Source organism: Macrobrachium nipponense, chromosome 39 (genome assembly GCF_015104395.2).
Source record: "Macrobrachium nipponense isolate FS-2020 chromosome 39, ASM1510439v2, whole genome shotgun sequence".
Taxonomy (NCBI): Eukaryota; Metazoa; Arthropoda; class Malacostraca; order Decapoda; family Palaemonidae; genus Macrobrachium; species Macrobrachium nipponense.
Window position 1 is genome coordinate 19,131,665 of NC_061099.1, and position 26,872 is coordinate 19,158,536.

Sequence of the window (26,872 nt, forward strand, 5' to 3'; positions counted from 1 at the left end):
TAAAAGAGTGAGTAAATACCACACATAAAATCCGTGTCTTTCTAAGCAACCCTAAAGAGAGAGTTTAAGAGACTCACAACCTTCTCCTCCGGCCCTCCAACCGCGCCCCCCACCCCCCCCCAAAAAGAAAAAAAAAAAAAAGAGAACAGAGATTCCTCCGGATAAAACACCTCATTTCTGCGTCGTGTCTTGAAGAAGCAATTTAGATAAAAAAAATGAGCTCGTCCCCCTTGGGTACACTCACCTACGGCGGGAGGTCGCTGTGATGCCAAGGACACTACTACATCTGGTATGGATGGTATGAAGGGGAGGAAGATGTACCGCAGAGAGAGAGAGAGAGAGAGAGAGAGAGAGAGAGAGAGAGAGAGAGAGACTTATTACTTGATCATGTATACATATTATTACGGAAATACAACGAGATAGAAAATATAACCAGAAGTTACTGACACAAGACAGGCAGGCAGACACATCTCTCTCTCTATCTCTCTCTCCCTCTATATCATATATATATATATATATATTATATATAAATATATATATATATATATATATACAAACAAATAAAACACTTTCCTTTCATTTTTAATTTTAGTTTACACCATTAAATCATTACCAACAGGTTGACTGATGTTACCATAACCTAGGCGAGGAGAGAGAGAGAGAGAGAGAGAGAGAGAGAGAGAGAAAACCCTTTCACTCATCCAGATAAAGAAAATTTGGGGTGGGTGGGAGGGGGGGGGAGGGGGGAGGGGGGGAGGGAGGGGTTGAGGCCCTTATCTCCCGAAGGCGAGGCTCGTGACAAAACGGAAGATACAAAGGGAGTATTTCTAGCCCTCAGGATGATAATGTTTCCATGGCTCCCAAGCCACGTATGGATGAAGAAGGGCGGCCGTGGGCGTGAGGAAGGGCATGGAGATGTGGTAAGAGGGTGTTAAGGCGTGGTTGGATAATCAATCCAAGTTTAGCTGACAAATGCGGTTTTTTTTAAATTTTATTTTTTATATTTTTCTTTTCGTTCTCGGATTATGGGAAGGGCAAGAGAGAGAGAGAGAGAGAGAGAGAGAGAGAGAGAGAGAGAGAGAGAGAGAGAGAGAGAGAGAATCATTACTTGGCAATCTACAGCAAAACAGACAATTTGTTTAATATTATACTTCTACCTGTTTCATGTATTTTATGCAAATTTAAACCGAATATGAGGTACATTTAAATGGAATGTAACATATCTGTCTATGTAAGTATCTATACACACAATTTACTTTACTTTTAAATAAGAAGAAACCAGGAAGAGAGTTCTAACTGTATTTCCCGGCGCTGTCCTTTCCTGATATATTTATGTTATCCTTTGTCTGAGAAGGAGTTTCGGGGCGGCCAGGTATTGCCACATACTACGCCAATTTTATGGCCAAGTCCAATTTGGGAAGAATTATTGTGGCGGATTTATTTTTCTTTCGATTTCACAACTTAGTTTGATCTTTGTTGGAACTTTCGTTGGGTTACGTCTGACGCAAATACTATATAATATGGCTGTCATGTTTGGACTTATGTGACAAATAAATGAAGAAATTTCTCAATAAATGCATAAATATATACTTCAACAGCGTGCGTATGTGTATTCATACATATACATTCGTAAAACGCCAATCCTATGACGCACATATATTTAAATCATACTGTTTTTTTCTATCAGTAAGTTAATTTCAACATGCTTCCGTTAAATTGAGAAAGAATGTACTCTTTCAAATGATTTAGTTTACGACAAATTAATTCTGTCCCCCATTCTCCATTAAATTACCGAAAATGACTAGACAAAAATGATATATGTAATTTTCTTTAAATGATCATAATTCAATATTTTCATTGTACACCTTAAAGCCCAGCATGTCTCTGAAAGCAGTTTAAAAACCGATGACGAAGCGCGCTTTGTACGGTATGGGAAAATGTAATCACTTGTCATTTTCAGCCGAGTCCTTCGACTGCTTTTTATAAAACAAAAACAAAGAATTCATAAAACGTAACAATTACTATTCATTAAAATCATTTGGCTATATCCAACTACACGCAGAGTGAACCCACTCACATAATCAGTACTAAAAATGACAATTTAGAAATTGAATCAATTTGTAAACCATTTTCCTGAACAAAAATATAACACTCTTAATTTTTACTTTCTTCGAAAAAAATACAAAATATAAGCAACTGGCAACGAAGAGATCATACATTAAGATACAGAAATAGTCACATGAATCACTACTAGGCTATAAAAAAAATGGTAGAAAAAAAGTTGGCCGATGGAACGAAATTAAAAAACCAATATGATAAAAAAGCGACCTAACACGAACACAGCCAAGTGGAAATGCTTCTTTAGATATCGATCAAGAATGATGGAATCATCTGAAGGAGAAAGCGTTGACCTTCTCTATAAAGAGGAACATGACAAAGGATGAATTGATGGTAGAAAATAAAAATACAGAAACTCTTTTTAATACCGCCTTCTGACATACGGTAGACTGTTGTCAAGATTAGTTATTTGAACACTTTCTGTGTAGCCTGTAGGGAGTTCATCTTATTTATGATATTTGAAAATAATAGTGATATGCAGGATGAACTAATAATAATAATAATAATAATAATAATAATAATAATAATAATAATAATAATAATAATAATAATAATATTCAGGTCTTTCTCCTCTAGATGGAGAACGGAATATGTTGTATATCAGGTCCACAATAATATTCAGTGGTGAATTATGTTGATTTCATAAAAACGTAACAACAACATTGGTGGTGTTGCTGGATAACCAACGGTGAAGTTCAGTCATAAGTAGTAAATTCAACACACTCCATTGGGAACTCTTCAGAACACATCCAATAGAGGTAACGAAGTCTATATTACACTTATGATTACGAAATACAACGACAGTTATTTTTAAAATACATGAACCGAAAAAACACTGAATACATAAAGAGCAAAACCATTGCGATCTACCTAGAAACCAAGTCAATTATGAGTAAACGAATTTACCTTTACCTGCCAATCAGATTCTCATTATGGTCACTTAGGTTTAGCTGAAACAGATATCCGGACATATGCTGTGCTGGTGAGTTAATTTCATGTGCCACTCCTCGTGGTTTGAAATTTCTAAGGTTTCCACACACACACACACACACACACACACACACACACACACATATTCCAGTTCTGTTAAATTTTTATCCCTTCTTGATATTTCTCTGACACAACTGTTCAATGAAATCATTGTGCTTGCTGTATAAGATGTTTTCACAATTCTTATCATCCACAGCTTTCTGGTCGTCCCAGATTATACCGATCGTTATATCTTCTTTCACACCGTTATCCCTACATTGAGGGGTCGGTTGCCTGATGCGCCTTCTCCACTGCCTTCTATCAAAGGCATCATCCTCCACCAAACCTCTTCTCTCCATATCTTCCTTCACTTTATCTCACCATCTAATTCTCTGTCTCCCTCTCAGTCTTCTTCCTCTAACAGGTTCTCCCAAGCCCCCTTCACTCCTTCCTCGTCATCCATCCTCAACACATGTCCATGCCATCTCAATCGTGACTCTCTTATCACCTCTGTGATGTTTACTAAGCCTCCCCTCCTTCTTATTTCATCATTTTCCAATCTCGCAAGCAGCGACATTCCCATAATCCACCTCTGCATTCTCATCTCTGTTCTCTCAAGCTTTACTTCCTCTTTTCTTCTCAGAGCCCATTTTTCTGCTCCATAGATTAACACTGGTATTATCACTTGTTATATATCTTGACTTTTAGCTTGATTGGCATTTTCTTATCACATACCACTCCAGCTACCTCTCTCCACTTCCCCCATGCAACTTTTATCCTACTGTCAACTTCAACCTCACATCCTCCCTCTTGGCTTAAAGTAGATCCTAAGTATTTAAACTTTTCTGCCTGTTTTATAATCAAACCTCTTCTTTCTTTTATTACTATTCTGTCTCTATCTTCCCTACTGCTCAGCACAACCCCTGTTTTATTTATATTCACCTTTAAGCTACCCCTCTATAAAGATTCCTGCCACTCTCCAACCCTTCTCTGTAGGTCCTCATTGTTCAGCAGCATCACCAGATCATCAGCGTACAATTCCCACAGCTCTTCATTCCTGATCGCTTCACTCAACACATCCATGACCAGCACAAACAAAAATGGGCTTAATGCTGGCCCCTGGTGTAATCCAACACTAATTTCAAAGTTTTCTGTTTTCCCAACTGCTATTATCACTTTTGTGTGTGTTCTTTTACATGTCATCTCGACCAGCCTAAGCAACTTTTCTGGGACTTTCAATTTCCTTAAACACCAAAACATCACTTGTCTTGGGATTCTATCTTATGCTTTCTCTAAGTCTATGAATGCACAATAGAGTTCCTGGTTTCCCTTGTAGCCTCTTTTCATGTAGCTGTCTTACTATGAAGATGGCATCCACCATCCCTCTTCCTCTCATGAATTCATACTGTTGTTTCCCGATCTTTACAATGTCTCTTACATCCAGTACTGTCTCTAAAACTTTCAATCCATGCTCTATTAATTTAATTCCCCTGTAGTTACCACAATCCATGATATCTCCCTTCTGCTTGTATATAAATACCATTAGACTCTCCTCCCAATCTCTTGGCATTTCTTCCTCTTCACATATAGCTTTTTATAAATCCAGCATCCATTTGTCTCCTTCTGTACCTAGTAATTTGAGCATTTCAGTTTGGAACTCCGATGGACCTGGTGATTTACCATTCTCCATTTTCCTTAATGCTTTCTTCACTTCTGTATCCTGTATCTCCCTCACTGATCCCCCCACCCTCTTTCTCATTTTCAGTTTTTAACAGTTGTTCAAAATACTCTCGCCATCTTTTCTAAATGTCTTCCTCCCTATACAATATATTTCCATCACTATCCTTGATGACACCCAATCTACCCACATCCTGTCTCTGCCTTTCCCTCAAGTTTGAAATATTATAGATATCCTTTTCTCTTCTATTGTTTCTAGTCTTTCATTCAACTGCTCTGCCGCCCTTCCCATATCCCTACCTACCCTCCTCACCTCTCTTTCCTCTTCTCTATACCTTTCTTCTGCAACCTGTGCATGCCTTACTTTCCAGTCCTTAAATGCTTTTGATTTTCTTTTAAGTGATTCTTGCACCTCTCCATTCCACCACCATTTTTCTCCTCTCGACACTCCATATCCGCTGGTTCTGCACACCAGTTTCTCTGCTTTCCCCCCAACCCCTAACACATTTCTCTCATGTCTGCCCAGATATTTTCCACTCTATTACCCTGTCCAAATTCTATGTTCCCCCTTTCCAGATGTCTGTCTCTCACAGTCCTCCTAAATTGCTCCCCCTTTCCTCCTTTAAGGTCCCAAATCTTAATTCTAGATCTTCTCTTTCTCTTTTTGGGTTTCCTACCTCTCATTTTAAAATCCATCATCACCAACCTAAGTTGTTTAATACATGCTTCTCCCTAGATCACTTTGCAGTTTGTCACATTGCTTTTGTTGGCTCCTATAACCAGGATGTAATCTATTTGGCTCTGCACTCTTCCATTTTCATAAGTTATTAAGTACTTATCTAACTTCTGAAACCATGTGTTCATACAAGCCGATTCAAAACTCTGAGCCATATCCAATAAATAATCCCCATCTTTAATTCTAATTCCAAAACCATGGCCTCCGTGTACCTCCTCATATCCATCTCCTCTCTTTCCCACCCTGCCATTCATATCAGCTCCTATTATTAGTTTCTCCTCTTTCACTGTTCTAATGGCAGCCTCAAACTCTTGTCTAAATAATTCTTCTACACTCCACGTACCTGCTCTTGTCTTCCACTCTTTCACTAATTTCTTTGGCCGCAGTCAAGAACCCTGCAGTACCCCTCGCCCATTTATCACGCCAGTAGGGGGATTCTGACGTACGTCGCTTACAGGGGACGCCCTAGCTGCACCCATATTCCTCAAAACATCAGGCATGGTTTATTGTTTGGCAAAGGGTTTTTTACGACCACATGCCCTTGCTCTCATCAACCACAGTTATTGGCAGTGGGCTTAGCCTTTGACTAAAAAGTCCACCTGCAAGGCAGCAGTTTCCAGAGTTATCGGCAGTGGGCCTAGTCTTTTACTAAAAAGTAAGACTGCAAGAAAGCAGTTTCCACAGTTATCGGGAGTGGGCCTAGCCTTTTACTAAAAAGTAAGACTGCAAGAAAGTAGTTTCCACAGTTATTGGCAGTGGGCCTAGTCTTTTACTAAAAAGTAAGACTACAAGGCAGAAGCTGTCCTTTTAGTCGCCTTTTACGACCCACAGAACCTACGGTGGCAGTATTCTTACACCCCTACCATAAGGGTGTCGTTCGCTATATACGTAGTACCAGATTTGTAGTTAATTAAAACCCTTGGATTTTATTCTGTGAGGCTTAAAACAACACAGGTTCTCAATAGATTCATTTCTATTGTGACTAAATTTTCGAAAGATCTTCTTGTTCCTGTGGTCGAACCTCAGAACTTCTTCGGAAGCTCAAACCTCGGCAGAATGCTCTTTCTTTTCTTGATTCATAGTTAGTTTGTTATTTTTCTTATTTATATCAGTTTTTTTATAAATATATTATTTGCTTTTCTTGTTAGTTCTCTTTCACAGTTTATTCTTTATTTCGCCATTTCCTTTCTGCACAGGTTATGGCTGCAGTTTGACTCTGCGAGGCCTTTCGACTCTCGTCCTTTTCTCAGCAAGCGAGAGTCGAAAGGCCGCAGCAGTTACTCCATTGCTTCACTTGCCTTCGTGGATTTTGCCTTTATTTATGTAATTCACCACGTTCCAAATTTTCGTGATCCAGTTATACATATGTATATGTATATGTATATGTATATGTATATTATATGAATATATATATACATATATATATATATAGTATATATATTATATATATAGTATATATTATAATAATATATATTATAATCTATACATATATCTATGTATATATATATATAATATATATATATATATATATATATATATATATATATATATATATATATGTATGTATGTGACCAGAATGGTATATATAATATGTATGACCAGAACGGATTTAAAATTAAATATCCAAAAGTAAACAAAACAAAACCTAGAGAGAGAGAGAGAAAAAAAAAAATGGCGGACTCACCTGCTTGAGATCTTGACGTGGTAACCGCCCTGCTGAAGACCTCGTCTCTGATGGAGACGCCCGCGAAGTACTCTGTGGTGAACTCGCCGAGGTCCTCCATCTGGTTCGCTCGAGAGGAGAGGCGGCGAGGAGGAAAAAGGAGCAGCAGAGAGCAGGAAGAAATATAAGTACAGAGCAGGAAGGAGGAACTGGTCAATACGCCTCGTCTTCCTTCTTCTCGAAGGAAAAAAGGAGTTGTTTGTTTTCTTGGCGAAGTGAAGAAAGTATTTATTTATTTGTTTGCAAAGGAAAAATGTAATTTTTGATTCCTTTGCGAAGGAAAGAAAGTAATTATGACCCTCTTTGCAAATGAAAAAGGTAATTATTTCCCTCTTACCGAGAGAAAAAAAGGGGGGCGGGGGGAATGGGTTACCTTGAGACACGAAAAACAGTCCGCGGTGTTTTACTCTCGGTAAAACTACACCGGCGCCGCGAATTACTTTTCGGGGTCAAACAGCGAGGTCAAGGAAGGAAAGCCGAGGTCAAACGGAAGGATATCTTCGGGGACCAGATAATGTCAACGAGAAAAAATGACGCTTGGAGGTTAAACAGCTACTATACAATCAACGAAATTCACTGATAGTCTCAATTTATATTCGTAAATACCTTAATTACCGATTTCTTTTTCGAAAGCATTAATGGTTTCTGGGTAAGTCACTGTAATTTACAAGGTTTTATGTGGGTAATTTACTAGTAATATTGAGTAACTAGTAATCAATCTAGAATAATAGTATTAAAAAGTCTCAGAGGCGGTAAGAAGAGCGCGTGAAGATATATTATCTTTCCATTTCTAATTTTCAGATGAAGACCGAATCTAAATTAGCAATAAAAACGAAGTTAATACAGACCTGGAATACAGAGCCGATGCAGAAACAGAATGGGAGATGAAAGATAAACGACGCACATCAAACACAGAGAGAAATTAAACGTAACGCAGAGAAAAAAGGTGAGGATGAAATAGAGACGATGTCAAGAGATTTCCTCTAGCTTTAAAATTGCCCTTTGATAAAAACCCCCAGCGGTTAATAGAAAGTAAACAGAAGAAGCAGTGAAAAGAGATTCAAGATGGCGGAAGTCCTCTTTGTTTCTCCCTCATCTTTGCTTCGATCTGGAAGGAAGGAAAAGAAAGAATGATTAGGATAATTTAATTACAGATTTAATCAGCCACACTTCCTGCTTATGACATACGAGATGGAAATCTGTGGTGACGTGAATATTTGTACTGACGCAAATGTGTATTGTCTTTGGTATGGTTTATTCTATTTCATCTACATTAGTTTGAAGTTCTATTTCACACATACAACCAAATAAATAAAAATATTTTTCCTCTTATATCATTACACATACATTACATGCATACATACATATGTGTATGTATGTATGTGTGTGTAATGACATGATACGAAAAATATTTGTTTATCTACAAATTTTATAAACAAAGTAAATTTGTGACTTCTATCCATTTCAATTTTACCCTTCGATTTATCATTTTTAAAAAAAATGTCCCTCCATTCTCATGGATCGATAAACTGTTTATGACTGATTTATTACTCAATGATTGAAATATTCTGTATATTTAAAAAGAAACCCACAAAATCACTGTGTATAACGTGTTTACTTATAAGTATTTACATTATAAAATGTAAATACTTATAAGTAAACACGTTATACACAGTCATTTTTTGGGTGTCTTTTTCAATCTTCAAAAGAAATATGAAAGAAGTTTTTGTTTGACTTAATATTCTGTATCTTATCAATATGTCCTCTGATCTTCCTATACCTCTTTACTGTAATGTCTGCGAGAGCTGCTTTCTTGGGAGCAAAAAGGGCACCAAGACTGGATCATGTTCCAGTACGATTCAAGGAAGAATTTGAAGAACTGGTTCCATTACTTTAGCCTCTGCACCTCATTCCTACAACTTCTTATTTCAACCTGGTCCAGTATGTCCCCTCAACCCCAAAAACGCGATTACTCTCATCTTCTACGATACCTTATAATACACCGTCTAATAAACCTTAGCATCAGCTATGTCGCGGTGTTAGTCTTTTACTTTCCACTGACATCAAACATCAGAAGATAATTATGAGCAGAAATGAGTGGGAAAAAAGTAAAAAAGTAAAAAATACAATCGAGTTGTCTGTAAAGCGTATAGCCAAGGCCACCGAAAATAGATCTACCTTCTGGTGGTCTCGGTGTAATAATGTGTGAGCCGTGGCCCATGAAACTTTAACCACGACCCAGTGGTGGCCTGTCCTATATCGTTGCCAGCGCTCGGTTATGGCTAACTTTAAACCTTAAATAAAATCAAAACTGCTGAGGTTAGAGGGCTGCAATGAGGTATGTTTGATGATTGGAGTGTGGGTGATCAACTTAACAATTTGCAGCCCTCTAGCCTCAGTAGTTTTTAAGATCTGAGGCCGAACAGACCAATCCATCTCAATAGTTTTCTTTTACAGAAAACTGAAAGTAAAAGGAGACTAAAAAGCGGGACCCGTCCGGCGGCGTCAAGGCATCGCGTGAATGCACTGATCTATGCCGAGCTGACACACACAAGGCCACGACTGAAGAAGAAAGTCCCCCTCGGTAACATAACCCTTGGGCCTCGGACGTGAACTCAGGTTTCATAAGGTCACTTTCCTCCCTACCCCTCTCACACCTTCTGGACAAATCTGAACACCGCTGCCAATACAACGTCATAATCGTTAACATCTTACATTCACCGTCAATCAAATTCTGTTCCAATTAATTATTTTATAAGATAAATATCACCCTGTTTAATATTCACACTTTGATCGAATTCCTCTGCTTTCCTCATTTATTTACGTCAGTCACTCTCAATTTCTCTTTTGCTTCTGTCACTTGTGACTTTGTTTTGTTTGTCTGTTAAAAAAATCACCTTCACAAACATGAACACCTACAAAAGACACTCACTAATTTGTAGAAAGTTTCCTTTCACTCATGTTCTTGTAAGGGCACTAGATGTAGACCAATACAGACAATTTAGATGTCATCAGAATCTCTTGTGGGGGTGGGGGTTGGGGGGGAATCCACATATCTAGCACAGTAGTAACTGAGGTAAGTCAGTCCAATATCTTCGAATAACCGACCACGTCATCCCTACATTGCAATAAATGATGACAAATATTAATGAGGAGGAGGAGATAGAAGGAAATTTGCAGAATCATATAACTTTTATCTTATATGCCTATCATGCAACTAAGGTCTAAAATCCAGTTTTTCTTGTATCCAGCGTCTAATAAAGTTCTTCCCTTTAATATATACAAATAGGTATGGCCCTCAAGTGGTCATGATACTTGCTTCGCTAGTTGTGCTGAGTTCTTCTTACATTTATTAATTTCAAATCCCACTGTGGTTCTGCTAATCTGAACAGTGAATTGTGTAGTACTTGGTAGTCAGTAAAGTGTCGTAGGTCGTAGCTAGGGTGGAAAGGCCATGGGGTACGATCTTCATCATTATATATATATATATATATATATATATATATATATATACATATATATATATATATATATATATATATATATATATATATATATATTATATATATATAAGCGAATACCACAGGAAAATGATAAGGCCGAATTCCAAGCGCTTTTCGTCTTTACTAAGACGATGTCTTCGTAAAGACGAAAACGCTTGGATTTCGGCCTATCATTTTTCCTGTTGGTATTCGCTTATTTAATGAAGTCACGTGCATCTACCCACTGTGATTTTTAAGCATATATACATATATATATTATATATATATATATATATATATGTAATATTTATATATACATATATATGATAATATATATATATGAAATATAATAATATATTATAATATATATATATATATAATATAATATATAATATATATACGTTATATATATATATATATATAATAAATATACACCTATATATGAATCACCGTGATTCATATATACGCATTAAGCTACAAATGTCTTTTAATATCCAATTCGCTCTACCTCTGAATTAATATATTTTCATATAGGTTAACCGATAGGAATTTTTTAATTGATAATAATCTCGTCCTCTCGTGGGTTCGAACCAGCCGCCCAGCGGACAGGGGCGTGGTTCGAACCCACGAGAAGGCGAAATTATTAGCAACAAAAAAATTCTTCTTCGGTTAGCATACATGAAAATATATTACGATTAATAAAATATATATAATTATATATTATATATCTATGTTAATATATATATATTATATATATAATATCCGAATAATTATATAGGTATAAGAATAATATATATATCTATATATATAATATATTATATATGTTTATATAATATATATATATAAGTTTATATATATATTATTATAATATATATATATATATATATACTATATATATATATATATATATATATGTACATAAATCAGAGAGAGGAGAGAGAGAGAGAGAGAGAGAAGAGAGAGAGAGAGAGAGAGATGGAAGAATCTGCTTCCTGTTCCTATTTCCATGAGGTCCAATTGCTCTCGCTTCCCAACGAATTGAAACTTGATCATTTTATGGCCTCTCCATCCAGGTGAACGCCCTCAGTACAAACGCAGATTTTCGTGAGTGAATGACTGAGGTTGGGGTCATTTTCAGCTGATTGACGGCAATTAACTGAGCTGATAAAAATAAATGACCGCATCAAAAAATATGGCCGTAAGAAAATAGACAACAATAGAATAGTGACTGCATACACACATAAACTCAGGTTTGATTAATTGGAAAAACAGATATTGATATAATTTGACTAATACACACGAAAGTAAATCATTAACCCCTAGGTTAAATATCTTACCCAATGCGCTGTTATCTTATAAATTTAATCAATAACTGTTCATACGGAAGTCAATTTAATTGACAAGTTGCAAAGCTGAAAGATGAAATTGTAGGAAATGGAATAAGGCATAAAAATCCCAATTAACGGAGCATAAATTGAGTACATAATGCAGCTGAGTCTACTTATTCCGGGAGAGACATTAGTGCACAAATGTGAACATGAGAGACACTGAGAGGGAGATCATATTTTCACGATTGTAATGCGCATTTTTACTCCTTGGTACTATTTTCATTGTCAATGCCTCATTATTATTATTATTATTATTATTATTATTATTATTATTATTATTATTATTATTATTATTATTATTATTATTACTGAAATCAAATACTTCACGAAAGAGCCACAAAAAAGATTATCCAGGAGTGGCACAGCCATCTCATGCTTGCCTGTACTGTAAGTGCTTGCTTGCTTATAACCAAGTATTGCTTTATGATACAACGACGAAGACCCGTAATACACGGCCACACCAATCTCCAATTGCACGACAGGTAATAACTCTGAACCTCTTGATGTTGTTATAATCACAGACACTAGGGACCCTGCCCTTGGGTTTGCACCCCCGGCACAAACGATACAAAGTTGAATGAATGCATTGTGATAATATTACGAAGATTACATTTAAAACTAAAAGAACAATCTTGATACTGACATTATAATCACCTTGCCGCTGAGTTTTACACTGTTTTATTATTATTATTATTATTATTATTATTATTATTATTATTATTATTATTATTATTATTATTATTTATTAGTCAGATGATGAACCGTATTCCTAAGGCACAAGCCCAGAGGGGCCATTGACTTGAAATTCAAACTTTCTAAGAATAGGTGTTCATTAGAAATAGGTAAGAGGTGGTAAAGAGAAACACAGAAAGAAGAGATCTCGCCCATTAAAAAAAAAAACAAAAAAAAAATACTGATAAGAGAGCCCTATGAATTCTGACACTGACTATTATTACAACTAAAAAGCTACAACAACAAGAACAGCCAGGAGGCACAACAGGAAAGGATTTCTGTTGATTTCACGAGAGCTTTTGCAGAGTTTACGGGCTGCCATGTTCGGGGAGACGTGTCCCATTAAGAAAGGGAGCGCAGAATTCAATCAACGCCCAAATACGTGACTATTGTGAACCGTCAAGAAGAAGAGAAGATAAGAGGTCCAAAACAGGACGACAGTAAACTATTAGCTTGAATCATCAGTGTAAAAAAAGAAAAAAAAAGTCATTCACATATATTTTGTTTGTTTTTATGGTGTTTTTACGTTGCATGGAACCTGAGGTTATTCAACAACGAGACCAACGGCTTTCCGTGAGTTCCGAACCACGTCGAGAGTGAACTTCTGTAACCAGAAATACACATCTCTAACACCTCAATGGAATGCCCGAGAATCGAACTCACGGCCACCGAGGTGGCAGGCCAAGGGCATACCGATCACGCCACTGAGGCGCTGTCATTGAAATATAAATAATAAATGAATAAAACATACACAGGTCAAGTGATACATAGAGATAAATATGAGAAAATGAATAATAATGACATAAGTACAGAAAGTGTTATAAACTGATGAGAAAGGTTCAAGAATAAAGGTTAATGCAAATGAAGAATCCCCAGTAGCATCGTATTTAAGAAAATGTAAACACGATTAACGAAGGAGACACCGAAGATACCATATCTAAAAAAAAAAAAAAAAAAAAAAAAAAAAAAAAAAAAAATGCAGAGGAGTGGGATGAAAAACTCGACATTGCTCAGGTAAACCTCCTTAGATCAGGGTTGTGAATGTAGCACATATTGACAGCCAGCAGTATCCGACCTTGGCTGCATATCAAGTGTTTGTACAAGGATTGGGAAGCTGGATGGGTGAGGATAGATAGCAACTCTCTCTCTCTCTCTCTCTCTCTCTCTCTCTCTCTCTCTCTCCTCTCTCTCTCTCTCTCTCTCTGTTTAGTTGGATAAAAGATAGGCAGCATGACTGTTCGACTGTCTAGCTCGATCTGATGGTTGGGGAAAGGTAAGTAGTCCTCTCTCTCTCTCTCTCTCTCTCTCTCTCTCTCTCTCTCTCTCTCTCTCTCTCTCTCTCTTCATTTAGTTCCTTTTCCTAGAGTTGGTTGGTTGAGAAATATGAGTAGATTCTACGCAAACAAACGAAATAATACATAGAACATCCTAAGCATTTTCACAAATATAGTATTTATTATAATTGATACTCAGGCTTGCAAACAGAATATAAACACAAGAAATCACTCCAGTTGGACTGCAAAATATTGTTTGCTGTACACGTATGTTAAAACATTAAAACATGCTTAATAACATTGACTGAGGCCATAAAATACATCTTTAGTATATTCGCGAACTAAGAGGTATTAAGAATAATTATTTTGTTAATAACAGCAATACTTCTCATGATTAACATATCACTATAATTATGGTTCACCAAACAACAATAGCAATAATAACAACTATGATATTTGCCAATAGAATTAATATTATTATCATCATCTGAAGGATAAAAAAACATACCAGGTAATAAAATAGCCTCGCTGTGAATATCGATCCCATTGCCATGCAACATAATGAGTGTTTTGAAAACTCATTAGGTGGCCATGTAAAACACATTCTTTAATAGTGGGGCTACCAATCATAACATTTAATACACAAACACACATATATACATATGAATATATTATACACATAAAAAGCTATTTGTCATCGGGACAAGTTTCGATTACACAGACGCCATCTTTAACGCTCTGAGTGAGCGGCAGGTATTTTTGTTCGTGTCTGCAACAGAGAGAGAAAGACAAGAGAATCCAGGAGAACAGAGAGAGAGAGAGAGAGAGAGAGAGAGAGAGAGAGAGAGAGAGAGAGAGAGCAATCTCCCATAGGCATCCAACATCTTAGAAATGCTGAGACTATTCCGTTGCAAAAGGATATCTCACCCTAAGTTAAAGCCTTATTACGCTTTTCATACTTGAATAATTAAAAATTAAGTTACACAAATAACTAGGAAAAGGATTTTACATATTAACTTTGAAGCAAATGCCACGTGATGTCAAAATAAATCGGTAAGTGGAACATATTGAAACTTCAACTGGAATCAGCAAACGGTAATAGTTCCTCGAATGAATGGACCAATGGTTACACATAGTAACTTTGAAGCAAATGCTATATAACGAAAAAAAAAAATAAATCAGCAAGTATAACATAATGAAACTTAGCAATAAATAGCTAGTCAATAAATCTAATATGACTTTCCGATCAGTCACAACCAGAAGAATGAATATATAAGTTAAATATGAAGTATGTATAAAGTTGATATCAAAATTAAATAAAGATTGAAGTCACACCAGGATAAGAAAAGGGACAACTCAGCCCTTCTAGAGACGACCACCACCAGACCCACCAACCAGAGCCAGCCACCCTTGGCGAAGCGTTAATGACTATACTACTGCAGCAGAGGAAAGACGGAACGAAAGGTGAAACCTGCCTTCGGGAAGAAAAACTCCCAGGCTGCCTAGAGGTGACAGTCGAAAGGGAAAGGAAATACCACAGGCAATGAAGTCTCGCCAAATGAAGGCGAAGGTTAAATAGGTGAAGAAGAAGGAGGAGGAAGGAGGAGGAGTGGAATGCTGTGTAAGGCGAGAACACTAGGAAAGAAAGTATCGCAAATGAAATTGAACTCTATTGTATCACAAAGCGTTCTGTGATGTGTAAGAGAGTCTTTATGGATTTATGAAGCGACGAATGTTGTTAGAGAGAATAAAACAAGAATAAAATATATCCGAAAGGGTGGGGAAGGTTGAGACAAATCAAACTGACAGTAATATGCTACACAGATAGCACACAAAAAATAAGAATAAAAAATAAAAATAAATTAAATAGAATATTAACAAGAACATAAATTAAATAGGAAACTATAGAATTCAGAGAAAATAAGAAAAAATAACCTAAAATAGATAAGTGACCATGACAAGAAAATTCTGCCAAATAAATGTATAAAACAGAAAAGGAAAGTCATAATGAAGATAATGATATAATGATAAAAGTGTGACGCAAAGAAAAAAAAAAAAAAACATAAAAAACTGGCATGCGACAAGGACTGAAAACAAAGCTCACAATTAAAGAGTATAAAAAAATGGCAGACGATTGGAATTCCCGTAGGGTACCAGAGAAGTTAAAAAGAAAATTCAAAGAAAAATATGATAAGAAAAAGAAAGCAAAATGATAGGGTTGAATAACGAACTTTTACCTGAAAAAAAAGGGAATGAAAACAAAAAAGAAAGCAGGTAAGAGAGAGAAGAACAAAAAAAGGGAAAAGGGAAGTCAGGTATGCACTTGCAATAAAAGAACGCTGAAACAGGTACGGGACACAAACGCATGGAAACAGGAACTGTGGTACACAGTGCACAGGAAAGGATGCTTTCAGCCCAGCAATAAAGCAATGAAGGGTTTGTGGCTACGACACTGCAAAACGTGAATGCTTAAGAAAGTGGAATGATTTCAAACAAAAACAGAAAGGATTAGACAGCACAGAGGAAAGATGAAAGAAAGATAAAAGAAGTCAGATATTGTTTGTTTGTATGGTGCTTTTACGTTGCATGGAACCAGTGGTTATTCAGCAACGGGACCAACGGCTTTACGTGACTTCCGAACCACGTCGAAAGTGAACTTCTATCACCAGAAATACACATCTCTCACACCTCAGTGGAATGGCCGAGAATCGAACCCGCGACCACAGAAGTCAGATATTGAACAGGAAGAGGACAGAATTAGAAATGACAATTGTTAAAATCTATTGGCCAAAATCATATACAGAATAAAAATTCAGGAAAAAATGAAAAGATTACACTGTGGGATGAAACCGTTCGAAGCGCCTCAGTGGCGTGGTCGGTATGGTGCTGGCGTACCACCTCGGTGGCCGCGAGTTCGCTTCTCGGGCAATCCATTGAAGTGTGAGAGATGTGTATTTCTGGTGAAATCGAATTTTCTGTATGACCCACGGCTCATGAAGCCTTCAGCCACGGCCCGGTGGTGGCCTGTCCTTAAGCGTTGCCAGACGCACGATTATAGCTCACTTTAACCGTAAATAAAATATAAACTACCGAGTCTACTAGAGGGCTGCAATTTGGTATGTTTGATGACTGGAGGGTGGATGATCAACGTACCAATTTGCAGCCCTCTAGCCTCAGTGGTTTTTACGATCTGAGGGCGGAGAGAAAAGTGCGGACGGACAGACAAATAGTCATCTCAATAGTTTTCTTTCACTGTAAACTAAAACTGTAACTAAGTATGATAAGCTGCTACGTGAGCTAGATAGTGTAAACCCAAATATACCACCGAGTCAGGAACTCGTCCACATTGGAAAGTGGTTTATTGCCAACAGTAGAGAAAAGTTGAGTTCACTCCACATGTGGCGATAAGAAAGCTTCGAGTGAAAATCCTGATAGAAGTCATCATATGCTTCATCGAAGTCGGGGAGTTTCTTTGGTCCAGTTCTGATCAATCAATTTGCACTATTTGTTTTCATAAACGAATAATAATAAATTTGACCAACGTTCCATTAAGCTGTTCGATTTATGGGTTTGGATAAATATGTTGGAAAAGATGACATTGAAGAATTTTGTTGTTGAGTTTTAAAGTAAATACTTGAGAAAATATGAGGTATTATTGAATAAATCTGTATGTAATGATAAGCTAACACGCCAAAGCACATAATATATATATATAATTATATATATATATATTATGTGCTTTAGCGTGTAGCTTATCATTACATACAGATTTATTCAAATACCTCATATTTTCTCAAGTATTTATTTTAAAAAACACAACAACAAAATTCTTCAATGTCACTGTTATAGGTAGGCGGAGGCGGAAGGGAAGGGAGGAGTATTGAGGATGGAGGGAGGATGAGTTATGAGGATGAGGATAGCGATAGTTAGATACTGTTAAATCTGACCATCTGTCTGTGGTGCCCCTAACAACTACACATCTCTGGGAGAACACCTGCCGCACATCGCCGGCGATTCCGTGATAAAACGTTCAGGTCCGGTTTTGGGCCGAACTCTTTCCGAGTCAGGCAGTGAAGTTAGATTCTGAGGGGTAGTACTTGTTCAACGGCAATAATAACAATAATAAAACACAGTTGTGTTAAAAATATTTATGCACAGCGTTCAACATAAGGAGAGATTCTGCGCATGAATATTTTTAACACTACTATGGCTTTTAATTCTCGATATTACAGCCTCGTTCCAGGGATTCTTTGGTTCAATAATAATAATATTTTCTATCAGTGTTTGTGAATTTGGAATCTGGAGGCAGATCCATCAGTATTTGAGGCATAGAATTAACAGTAAGAAGTTATCAATAAGCAGTCTTAGAATGATCGTCTTGCAATCATACCTAAATCTCCCCTTAAGAAGTTTGTTCTCTAGGAAGTTATATAATAGGCATTCTTAGAAGAACAATCGTCTTGTAATCATACCAAAATCTCCCCTTAAGAAGATGTTTGATCTCTAGGAAGTTATATAAAAGGCATTCTTAGAAGAAGGATCGTCTTGTAATCATACTTAAATCTCCCCTTAAGAAGTTGTTTGCTCTGTAATTGCGACAAGTACATATTCTCTGAGCAGCTCATTTATATTTGCGTGGGACTTATCTATCCTTAGATGAACCATTCTCTTCTTATCTCGGAAATCTCCACGTACACAATTCCTTCCTACTGAGACCACAATGAAGGGGTCTCAATTAATGGATCTGATCAATGACCAATCCTTTGATCAGTCTACCATCCAGTCACTTTCCATACCGTGAAACTTCCAGCCTTCTTCGGCTTTTACGTAATAACTTCAAGTGCAAGTTCTGAATGGGGAATTTGCCATTACTTGCTAAGACCATTAGGCCTCTCCTCTAGCAGTGACCGGGTTCGGTTTGGTCAATTATGCCCAGTTTAGGCCTAGCTCTTGTCAAGGAAACTGTTAAGACAGTCAAATAAAGAAAATATGGATAACAGTTAGGGCTACGATTGCGAAAGTAAGAACGCTTCATGTTTAGCTGTCAGTATTTTTGAACGAAAATAATATGCAATATATTAGATTTGGAAGAACAACACACACACACACACACACACACACACACACACATATATATATATATATATATATATATATATATATATATATATATATATATATATGTGTGTGTGTGTGTGTGTGTGTGTGAGTGTGTCTTGTTGTTCTTCCAAATTTAATATATTACATATTATTTCGTTCAAAAATACTAAAAGCTAAACATGAAGCGTTCTTTATTATATATAGATATATATATATATTATATATATATATATATTATATAATATATATATATATATATATATATATATATATAATATATATATATGTGTGTGTGTGTGTGTGTGTGTGTGTGGTGCGCGCGCATGCATGCACATATATACAAATATATGTATGCATATTATACATATGTATATATATGTATGTATAAAGTTGAGAAGAAGCCAAAAAGAGGCCACGCGTCGTTTCTAAAACGAACGGAAGAACAGGAACAAGATTTTTAAGACTTGCAATTTCACCGGTGTCTCTGCGGTCTTAATCACTGGCAGATTATTGGCTCTTCAGCAATGATATATATATATATATAAAAAAAAAAAAAAAAAAAAAAAAAAAAAAAAACAAAAAAAAAAAAAAAAAAAAAAAAAAAACTTTGAACCCCACGTTTTTATATCTATATTTATCGGCATTTTTCGTTATTATCATTGTATATACTGGACATTTGCCTATCTATATCGGCATTTTTCGTTATTATCAATGTTATACTGACATTGCCTTTAGTTCTTTTTTATCACTTCGATTTCTACTATCAGTATCATATATCTCAGTTTTCTTTCATTTTGTCTCGTTTTCTATTTTGAGTTTTTATTCCGTCATTTAAACTCTGCTTCATTATTACGAGATAATAATTATTACGGGACTTATCTTTTGTAATTCCCCTTCTCTTGGACGCTGTAAGTTTCTATTTTATTGTGTGTGTGTGTGTGAGAGAGAGAGAGAGAGAGAGAGAGAGAGAGAGAGAGAGAGAGGAGACCCATAATTTGTCATTCCCCTTATCTTCGCTGCCGTATGCTTTTATCTCGCTGCAAAAGAGAGAGAGAGAGAGAGAGAGAGAGAGAGAGAGAGAGAGAGAGAGAGAGAGAGAGAGAGGTCATCATACCGTGAGGGCCCCAATTATAAAGCCTCGATGCTTATCGCCCCTAACTGCTCCCTTGTTCCCGTCCCATTACGCAACCGTCAGGACGGACGAAAACAAAATGCCGTCTTCCTTCATGAGACAAATCCATTAGGGAATTCCAAGGAAGACTTTTGGCAGTCCATCTCCTAACCTCTTAGGACTAAAGGCCACTGTAAGCAGATAAGTTGCATGCCACGGATTACATTAGGGTAAATGTAAAACTTGAATGATTTACACTGAACTTTTCCTAATGGAGACCATATTCTTTGGAAGCTTGAATTTCAAGTCAGTGGGCCCTATGGGATTGTTCCATGTGAATAGGGTTCATCTACTAAATAATAACAATAATAATAATATATAATATAATAATAATAAAGTTATTTCTTTTAGTTAAAATACACGGTATTAGCAATTAGCGAAGTTAAATGTAAGACCCGAAGTAGTGTACAACTAAACGTGAATTAAGTAATCTACAATTTTATTCATATATAAAGTCCATTCTTTTAGTGTGCATACCACGATTTACAGTAGGGTAAATGTAAGATTTAAAGTATTTATCTACCTAATTAACAATTTACATTCTTATACGACCTTTGTTTTAGTGTGCATGTCACGGATTACATTAGGGTAAGTGTGAAACTTGAATTAATTACAATTAACTTTTTCTAATGATGACCATACTCTTTGTAAGCTTGAATTTCAGGTCAGTGGCCCCTGTGGTGGGCTTGTACCATGTGAATAGGGTTTATCTTCTGAATAATAATATAATAATAATAATAATAATAATAATAAAATAATAATAATAATAATAATAATAATAATAATAATAAAATATAAAATGGGAGGAGGCCTTCCCTGAGGGCAGTACCATTGCACACTATAGCTGTTTCAACGGCATTTAATTTATATAAAAAGAATTGAGAAGATTATATATACATTAAATGCCGTTGGAACAAATATAATTAATAATAATAATAATAATAATAATAATAATAATAATAATAATAATAATAATAATAATAATAATAATAATAATAATAACAACAACAACGTTATTCTTTTGGTGTGCATGCAACGAATTATATTAGGTTAAATGCTAAGAAATTCACAATCCGCGAAGAACACTCTGTGTCATAAAAAATCAACAATTATATAGTAAAGTATTTATTACTATGTAAAGTAAACAAAGACTTCGAAAGTCTTTGTTTATTCTACATAGTAATATACTGTACTATATAACTGTGGATTTTTATGACACATTAGGGTAAATGTGAAATTGGAATGATTTTTCTATACGTAATTAACGATTTACGTTTTATTCTTCTAAGGTTATTCATTGAGGGTAAAGTCACGAATTACAGTAGGGTAAACGTAAGGATTTGCTTACGTAATTAACACTTTTACATTCTATTCTTATACGGCAATTCTTGTAGTGTTTACCAATACTGTGTTTTCATGGTTAAGCTTATTTCTGATCTGCTATATTAGTTGTCTATATTATGTCCATTAGACTACAAACATTATTTAATATGCATCTGTGGTTAATTAATTTAATATCTTAATTTTTTCTCTTATTATATATATATATATATATATATATATATATATATATATATTATATATATATATATATATCTTAAAATCAAGTGAGATTAGGAGAGAGAGAGTTTGCTTGAATTTTTCTTTTATAGAAAGAATTTTAACCTTTTATTTCATCTTCCATCCTGATACAAGTATACGCGATGACGTACAATTTCCCGTATTTCAAATTGTACTTTCCTTTTGAGGTCTGTAAGTGTAAATAATTTTTCAAGCTAAAATATGACCATCGTTATTATAGACAGTAATTATACGTTTATAATCACTAAATACACTCGCACGGCCTCAACAGAACTCATGAGGCCAAAGCCCAGGGATTGTTTACACTATCACAGACTCCTCCGCTAATGAGTAAACATTGTGGATAACAAGGGGAGATTTACAGCTCAGGCGAAAAACCCAAAGTCATCCGTGACCCATTGTGTTTGAGAGCCCTCACGTGACGGAGGAGGAGGAGGAGGAGAGAGGAGGAGGAGGAGGAGGAGGAGAAGAAGAAGGAAGAAGAGGAGGAGGAGAAGAAGAAAGAGAAAGAGAGAAGAGAGAAGAAGACGAAGAAGAAAGAGAAGAGAAAAGAAGAAGAAGGAGAAGAAGGAGAGGAAGAAGAAGAGAAGAAGAAGAAGAGGAGAGAAGAAGAAGAAAAGAAGGAGGAGGCGGAGGAGAAGAAGAAGAAGAAGAAGAAGGAAGAAGGAAGGAAGGAGAAGAAGGAGAGGAGGAGGAGGAAGAAGAAGAAAAAAGAAGAAGAAGAAGAAGCTGGAGGAAGGAGCGAAGAAGAAGAAGAAGAAGAAGAAGAAGAGAAGGAGGAGGAGAGAAAAAGGAGAAGAAGAAGAAGAAGAAGGAAGAGAAGAAGAAGAAGAAGAAGAAGAAGAAGAGAAGAAGGAGAAGAAGGATGAGGAGGAGAGAGAGGAGGAGGAGGAGGAGGAGGAGAGGAGGAGCTTTCGCAATTAATCTTGGGGTACAAATGTCTTTCAGATGTGTTTATCCGGCAACAAGGTCTCTTTGATTCCGCTCGTTTTTCTCATCCACATACCAGTCGCTGATGGCGAGGTCACGTACTGCACATACACACATACACACAAACAAATACACACGCATACACATACACTCATATGCACTTCTCTTGAGCTATAAGGTCTGCATACACACACACACACACACTCACATCATTTAAAATCAGTGCCCATCAGAATCAATATGGCATGCATATCTGAGACCACTGACTGATCTGACATTTGTGAAGGAGAAGGAAGTGGCAGTTTGAAGTTGGGAATTTTAATAAAAACGAAAATTTCATAAAATAGTTGAACTGAAAAATATAATTAGAAGGAAAATTTCATCGAATTGTTCAACTTCCAAGTGTAATAAAAACGAAAATTCCATCAAAAAGTTCAACTGAGAAATATAATTAGAAGGAAAATTTCATCAACTTTGAGCTGACGTCAAATCATTGATGGTATCGAAGCACTGACGAAAAAATCGGATATGATTTTCGCTCTAAGTAAGAGTGTCTGTGTTACAGGAGAGCATTATGGGATAGCTGTTCACGTGATGACAGGAGCTTTCTTTCCATTTACATCGATATTCTTTCTGTTATAATCGTCATAGAACAACGACGAAAGACTGATTTACATACTAAAATGTCACATGGGTGGTTTGACGATGTTCGAAATTGAAAAGTAAATCATAGTCAATCCTTTTTTCTTTTTATCGTCCTTCAAAGTTGACATCCTTCGAAAATGACAACTAGATAGTCTGGCTGCTAACTTTTAAAATATAATGAAAACAGATTGTCCGATTGGCTTACATTCATAATCTTCGTTTATCACCTTATTGTGAGTGTAGCCGAGCCTTCTGCGAAGGAAACTGAACATTAGCGCTTAGCAAACTAAGCCCTAAGCCATCAAACCAACTCGTATTGCTCCATCCTCCAAACGTTCTCATTAGAAGCAACTAATAATAACAGCAAAATCTAACAAATATAAATCGTTGTCGACAAACAGTTGTTATACTTTGAAGACTGGCGTCCGTACCCACAAAATCTCGCGAGAAGAGAAGAAGAAGAAGAAGAAGAAGAAGAAGAAGAAGAACTTTCGCTCCTCCATCACCATTTATCAAGTATGAAAAATGATTCAAGGGTATGACCTGACCATGGGACGAAAAATCTCCCCAGAAAAAGAAGAAGAAGTAGGAAGTGAAGTGTCTGCTCTGCTCTTCTTGCCGCAAAGGACGAGACACCGCCTTAACAAGAAAAAAATCTTTACTTATTTTCTTGACGACGGCGGGGGGTTGCGGTACAGTGTAAAAATCATGATAACAGGGAATAGAGGTAATTGCAATATCAAAATAATATTCATAGTGGTAGTAGCAGTAGCAATAATAATAATAATTAATAATAATAATGGCACAGAAAGTATAATAATGAAAAAAATCATAGCATTGTTACTATAGTAGATTCACATCAACCGTGCATTTGACGTTTAGGCCAGTCCCTTACGACGCTCCTGATTGGCTGTTGATAAGCCAATCACAAGGATGGAAACGAGGTGGAACATACATCCTGCCTATGTGAACTCTAGAGAGAGACTGAGAGTTTCCAGTCCTGTGATTAGCTTATCAACAGCCAATCAAGAGCGCCGTAAGGGACTGGCCTAGACATTAGACGCACGGGTGATGTGAATTTACTATAGGAGTATTAAAAATAGTGAGATACTTCTTTACAAAACTCCTATACATCGAATATTTCTGACTGTTCTTTTTTTTTTTTACTCCGACAAGTGTCGAGAAGTAAAACAGTCTCCAATGTTTAGAAATAGTGGCGGCATATAACCAACAACAGATCATCCAACGGGATCAGTTCGGATATATCCATGCCTGTGCCCAGACATCCACCTCCCACAAAGACAAAGGCAATGCACCTTTATCCAATTCAGTGTTCAGTGGAAGAAATCACAGGGTTCATACCTTCTCTGACTTTTACAGACCTGACGTTTGAAGGACGGGGCAAAATGCGAAATGGTTTAGAGGCTCAGGGCTTCGTTTGATAAGCACTAGTGTCAAATTTCGTATACATTTACAATAAGGTAATAAGCGAGTGACAAGTGCAGGCCAATCAGTCAGTTCATTTTCGTTATTCTTCTAAATTAGCACTCTGAAATTATCAATCTTTGAAAGACAATTTAAACAAGTAAATAATCCGGAGTTTCTTCGGCGCAATCGAGCTTTCTGTACAGCGTATAATGCTGTATGAAACTCTCAGACGCGGCCCATGAAACTTTCAGCCACCGCCCGGTGGTGGCCTGTGTTATTGGTACCTATAGCAGTGCCAGATGCATGATTATAACTAATTTTAGCCTTAAAAAAACTACTGAGGTTAGAGGGCTGCAATTTGGTATGTTTGATGATTGGAGGATGGATGATCAACATACCAATTTCCAGCCCTCTAGCTTCAGCGGTTTTTAAGATCTGAGGCCGGACAGAAAAGTGCGGACGGACGGACAATTAGCCATCTCAATAGTTTTCTTTGACAGAAAACTAAAAAATTGCCTGAATGTAAGACAAGCACCACCCATTTATTTTCCTTATTTTGTATATCGTAAAACCTCCCATGTCACGTTTTATAGTAGATTCTCATCAACCGTTCATCTGATGTCTGGGCCAGTCTCTTACGACGCTCTTGATTGGCTGTTGATAAGCCAGTCACAGGGCTGGGAACTCAAGTCTCTCTCGAGAGTTCACATAGGCAGGATGTAAGTCCCACCTCTCCTGAGGGATACTTTTGAAATACGTATCCCTCAGGAGAGGTGGAACACACATCCTGCCTATGTGAACTCTCTCGAGAGACTGAGAGTTTCCAGCCCTGTGACTGGCTTATCAACAGCCAATCAGGAGCGTCGTAAGGGACTGGCCTAGACATCAGATGCACGGTTGATGTGAATCTACTATAATGAATAAATAATTTTCATCATGAACAGATAGCCTGTGCAAGAAGGTATCCCACAAGGCTCTCCATTAACACAAACTCTCCTGGTGTGTATAACAGCCTGATTTTTCCCTTTCTTAGACCAATGACAGGATTGAAATAAATCGAAGTTTTGCTTCGCATTTGTTGTGATGTTCTTATTATAATTCCCAGTTCAATAAATTGATGAAATATTCGCTTTTATTACAACTCTTAAGTCCTGACTTCAAAATGCCACTTCCGTCTCTTTTACAAATATCATATCAGTCAGTGGTCTCAGATATGCATGGCATATAGATTCTGATGGACACTGATTTCAACTGATGTTATAGATGCGTCAACCCTCAATTGGAGAACCTTACCATAGAGAGAGAGAGAGAGAGAGAGAGAGAGAGAGAGAGAGAGAGAGAGAGAGAGAGAGAGAGAGAGAGAGAGAGAGAGAGAGAGAGATTGGAAGCGTGGCCTACAAAAGTTTACTGTGATGTTATATTTCAGTTAGGGAACATTGTGAATAACGACTGAAAATATCTCTCTCTCTCTCTCGGCAAAGTTCACCTTCGTGCAAGGTTTTAAAAAGAGTAAGGGACAAGTTGCACACAAATGTCGTTGTCATGTCCCCCGAGGGCGAACAGCACAGAGAGAGAGAGAGAGAGAGAGAGAGAGAGAGAGAGAGAGAGAAGGGATAATGACCTATTCCACCACACCTCGCGACATTCTCCTGAATGCTTGGGCGAAGGTACATTTTTTTTTTTTTTTGCAGACCTGCATGTTCCGGGTATATGCGGAGAGGTATATGACCAAAACACTCGTCTGGGTATGCGCTGGAATGCCCGAAAATCAGAGGAGTACAGTGTGCCCAAATGCCATGGGAGGAACAGGTTGGGATGTCCACTGTGGGATATCGGAACGGTTTTCGTACTCTGTAATAAATGCTGTGGAAATTGTGGGAGCTCTAACAGCTGTGGGCACTATGAAAACCCATGAAAG

The 26,872-nt window shown here is 36.8% G+C and overlaps 1 protein-coding gene across 3 annotated transcripts in view; it reads right to left on the bottom strand.

Moving 5' to 3' along the window:
- The window catches only part of LOC135210178 (metabotropic glutamate receptor 7-like), a 284,537-nt gene that overhangs the window by 23,986 nt on the left and 233,679 nt on the right, over nucleotides 1–26,872 (bottom strand). For all 3 annotated transcript variants that reach the window (XM_064243009.1, XM_064243010.1, XM_064243008.1), the window contains one exon: nucleotides 7,185–8,331. In XM_064243009.1, the coding sequence (XP_064099079.1) occupies nucleotides 7,185–7,284 (100 nt within the window). In that variant the 5' untranslated portion in view covers nucleotides 7,285–8,331. The remainder of the gene's footprint in view (nucleotides 1–7,184; nucleotides 8,332–26,872) is intronic.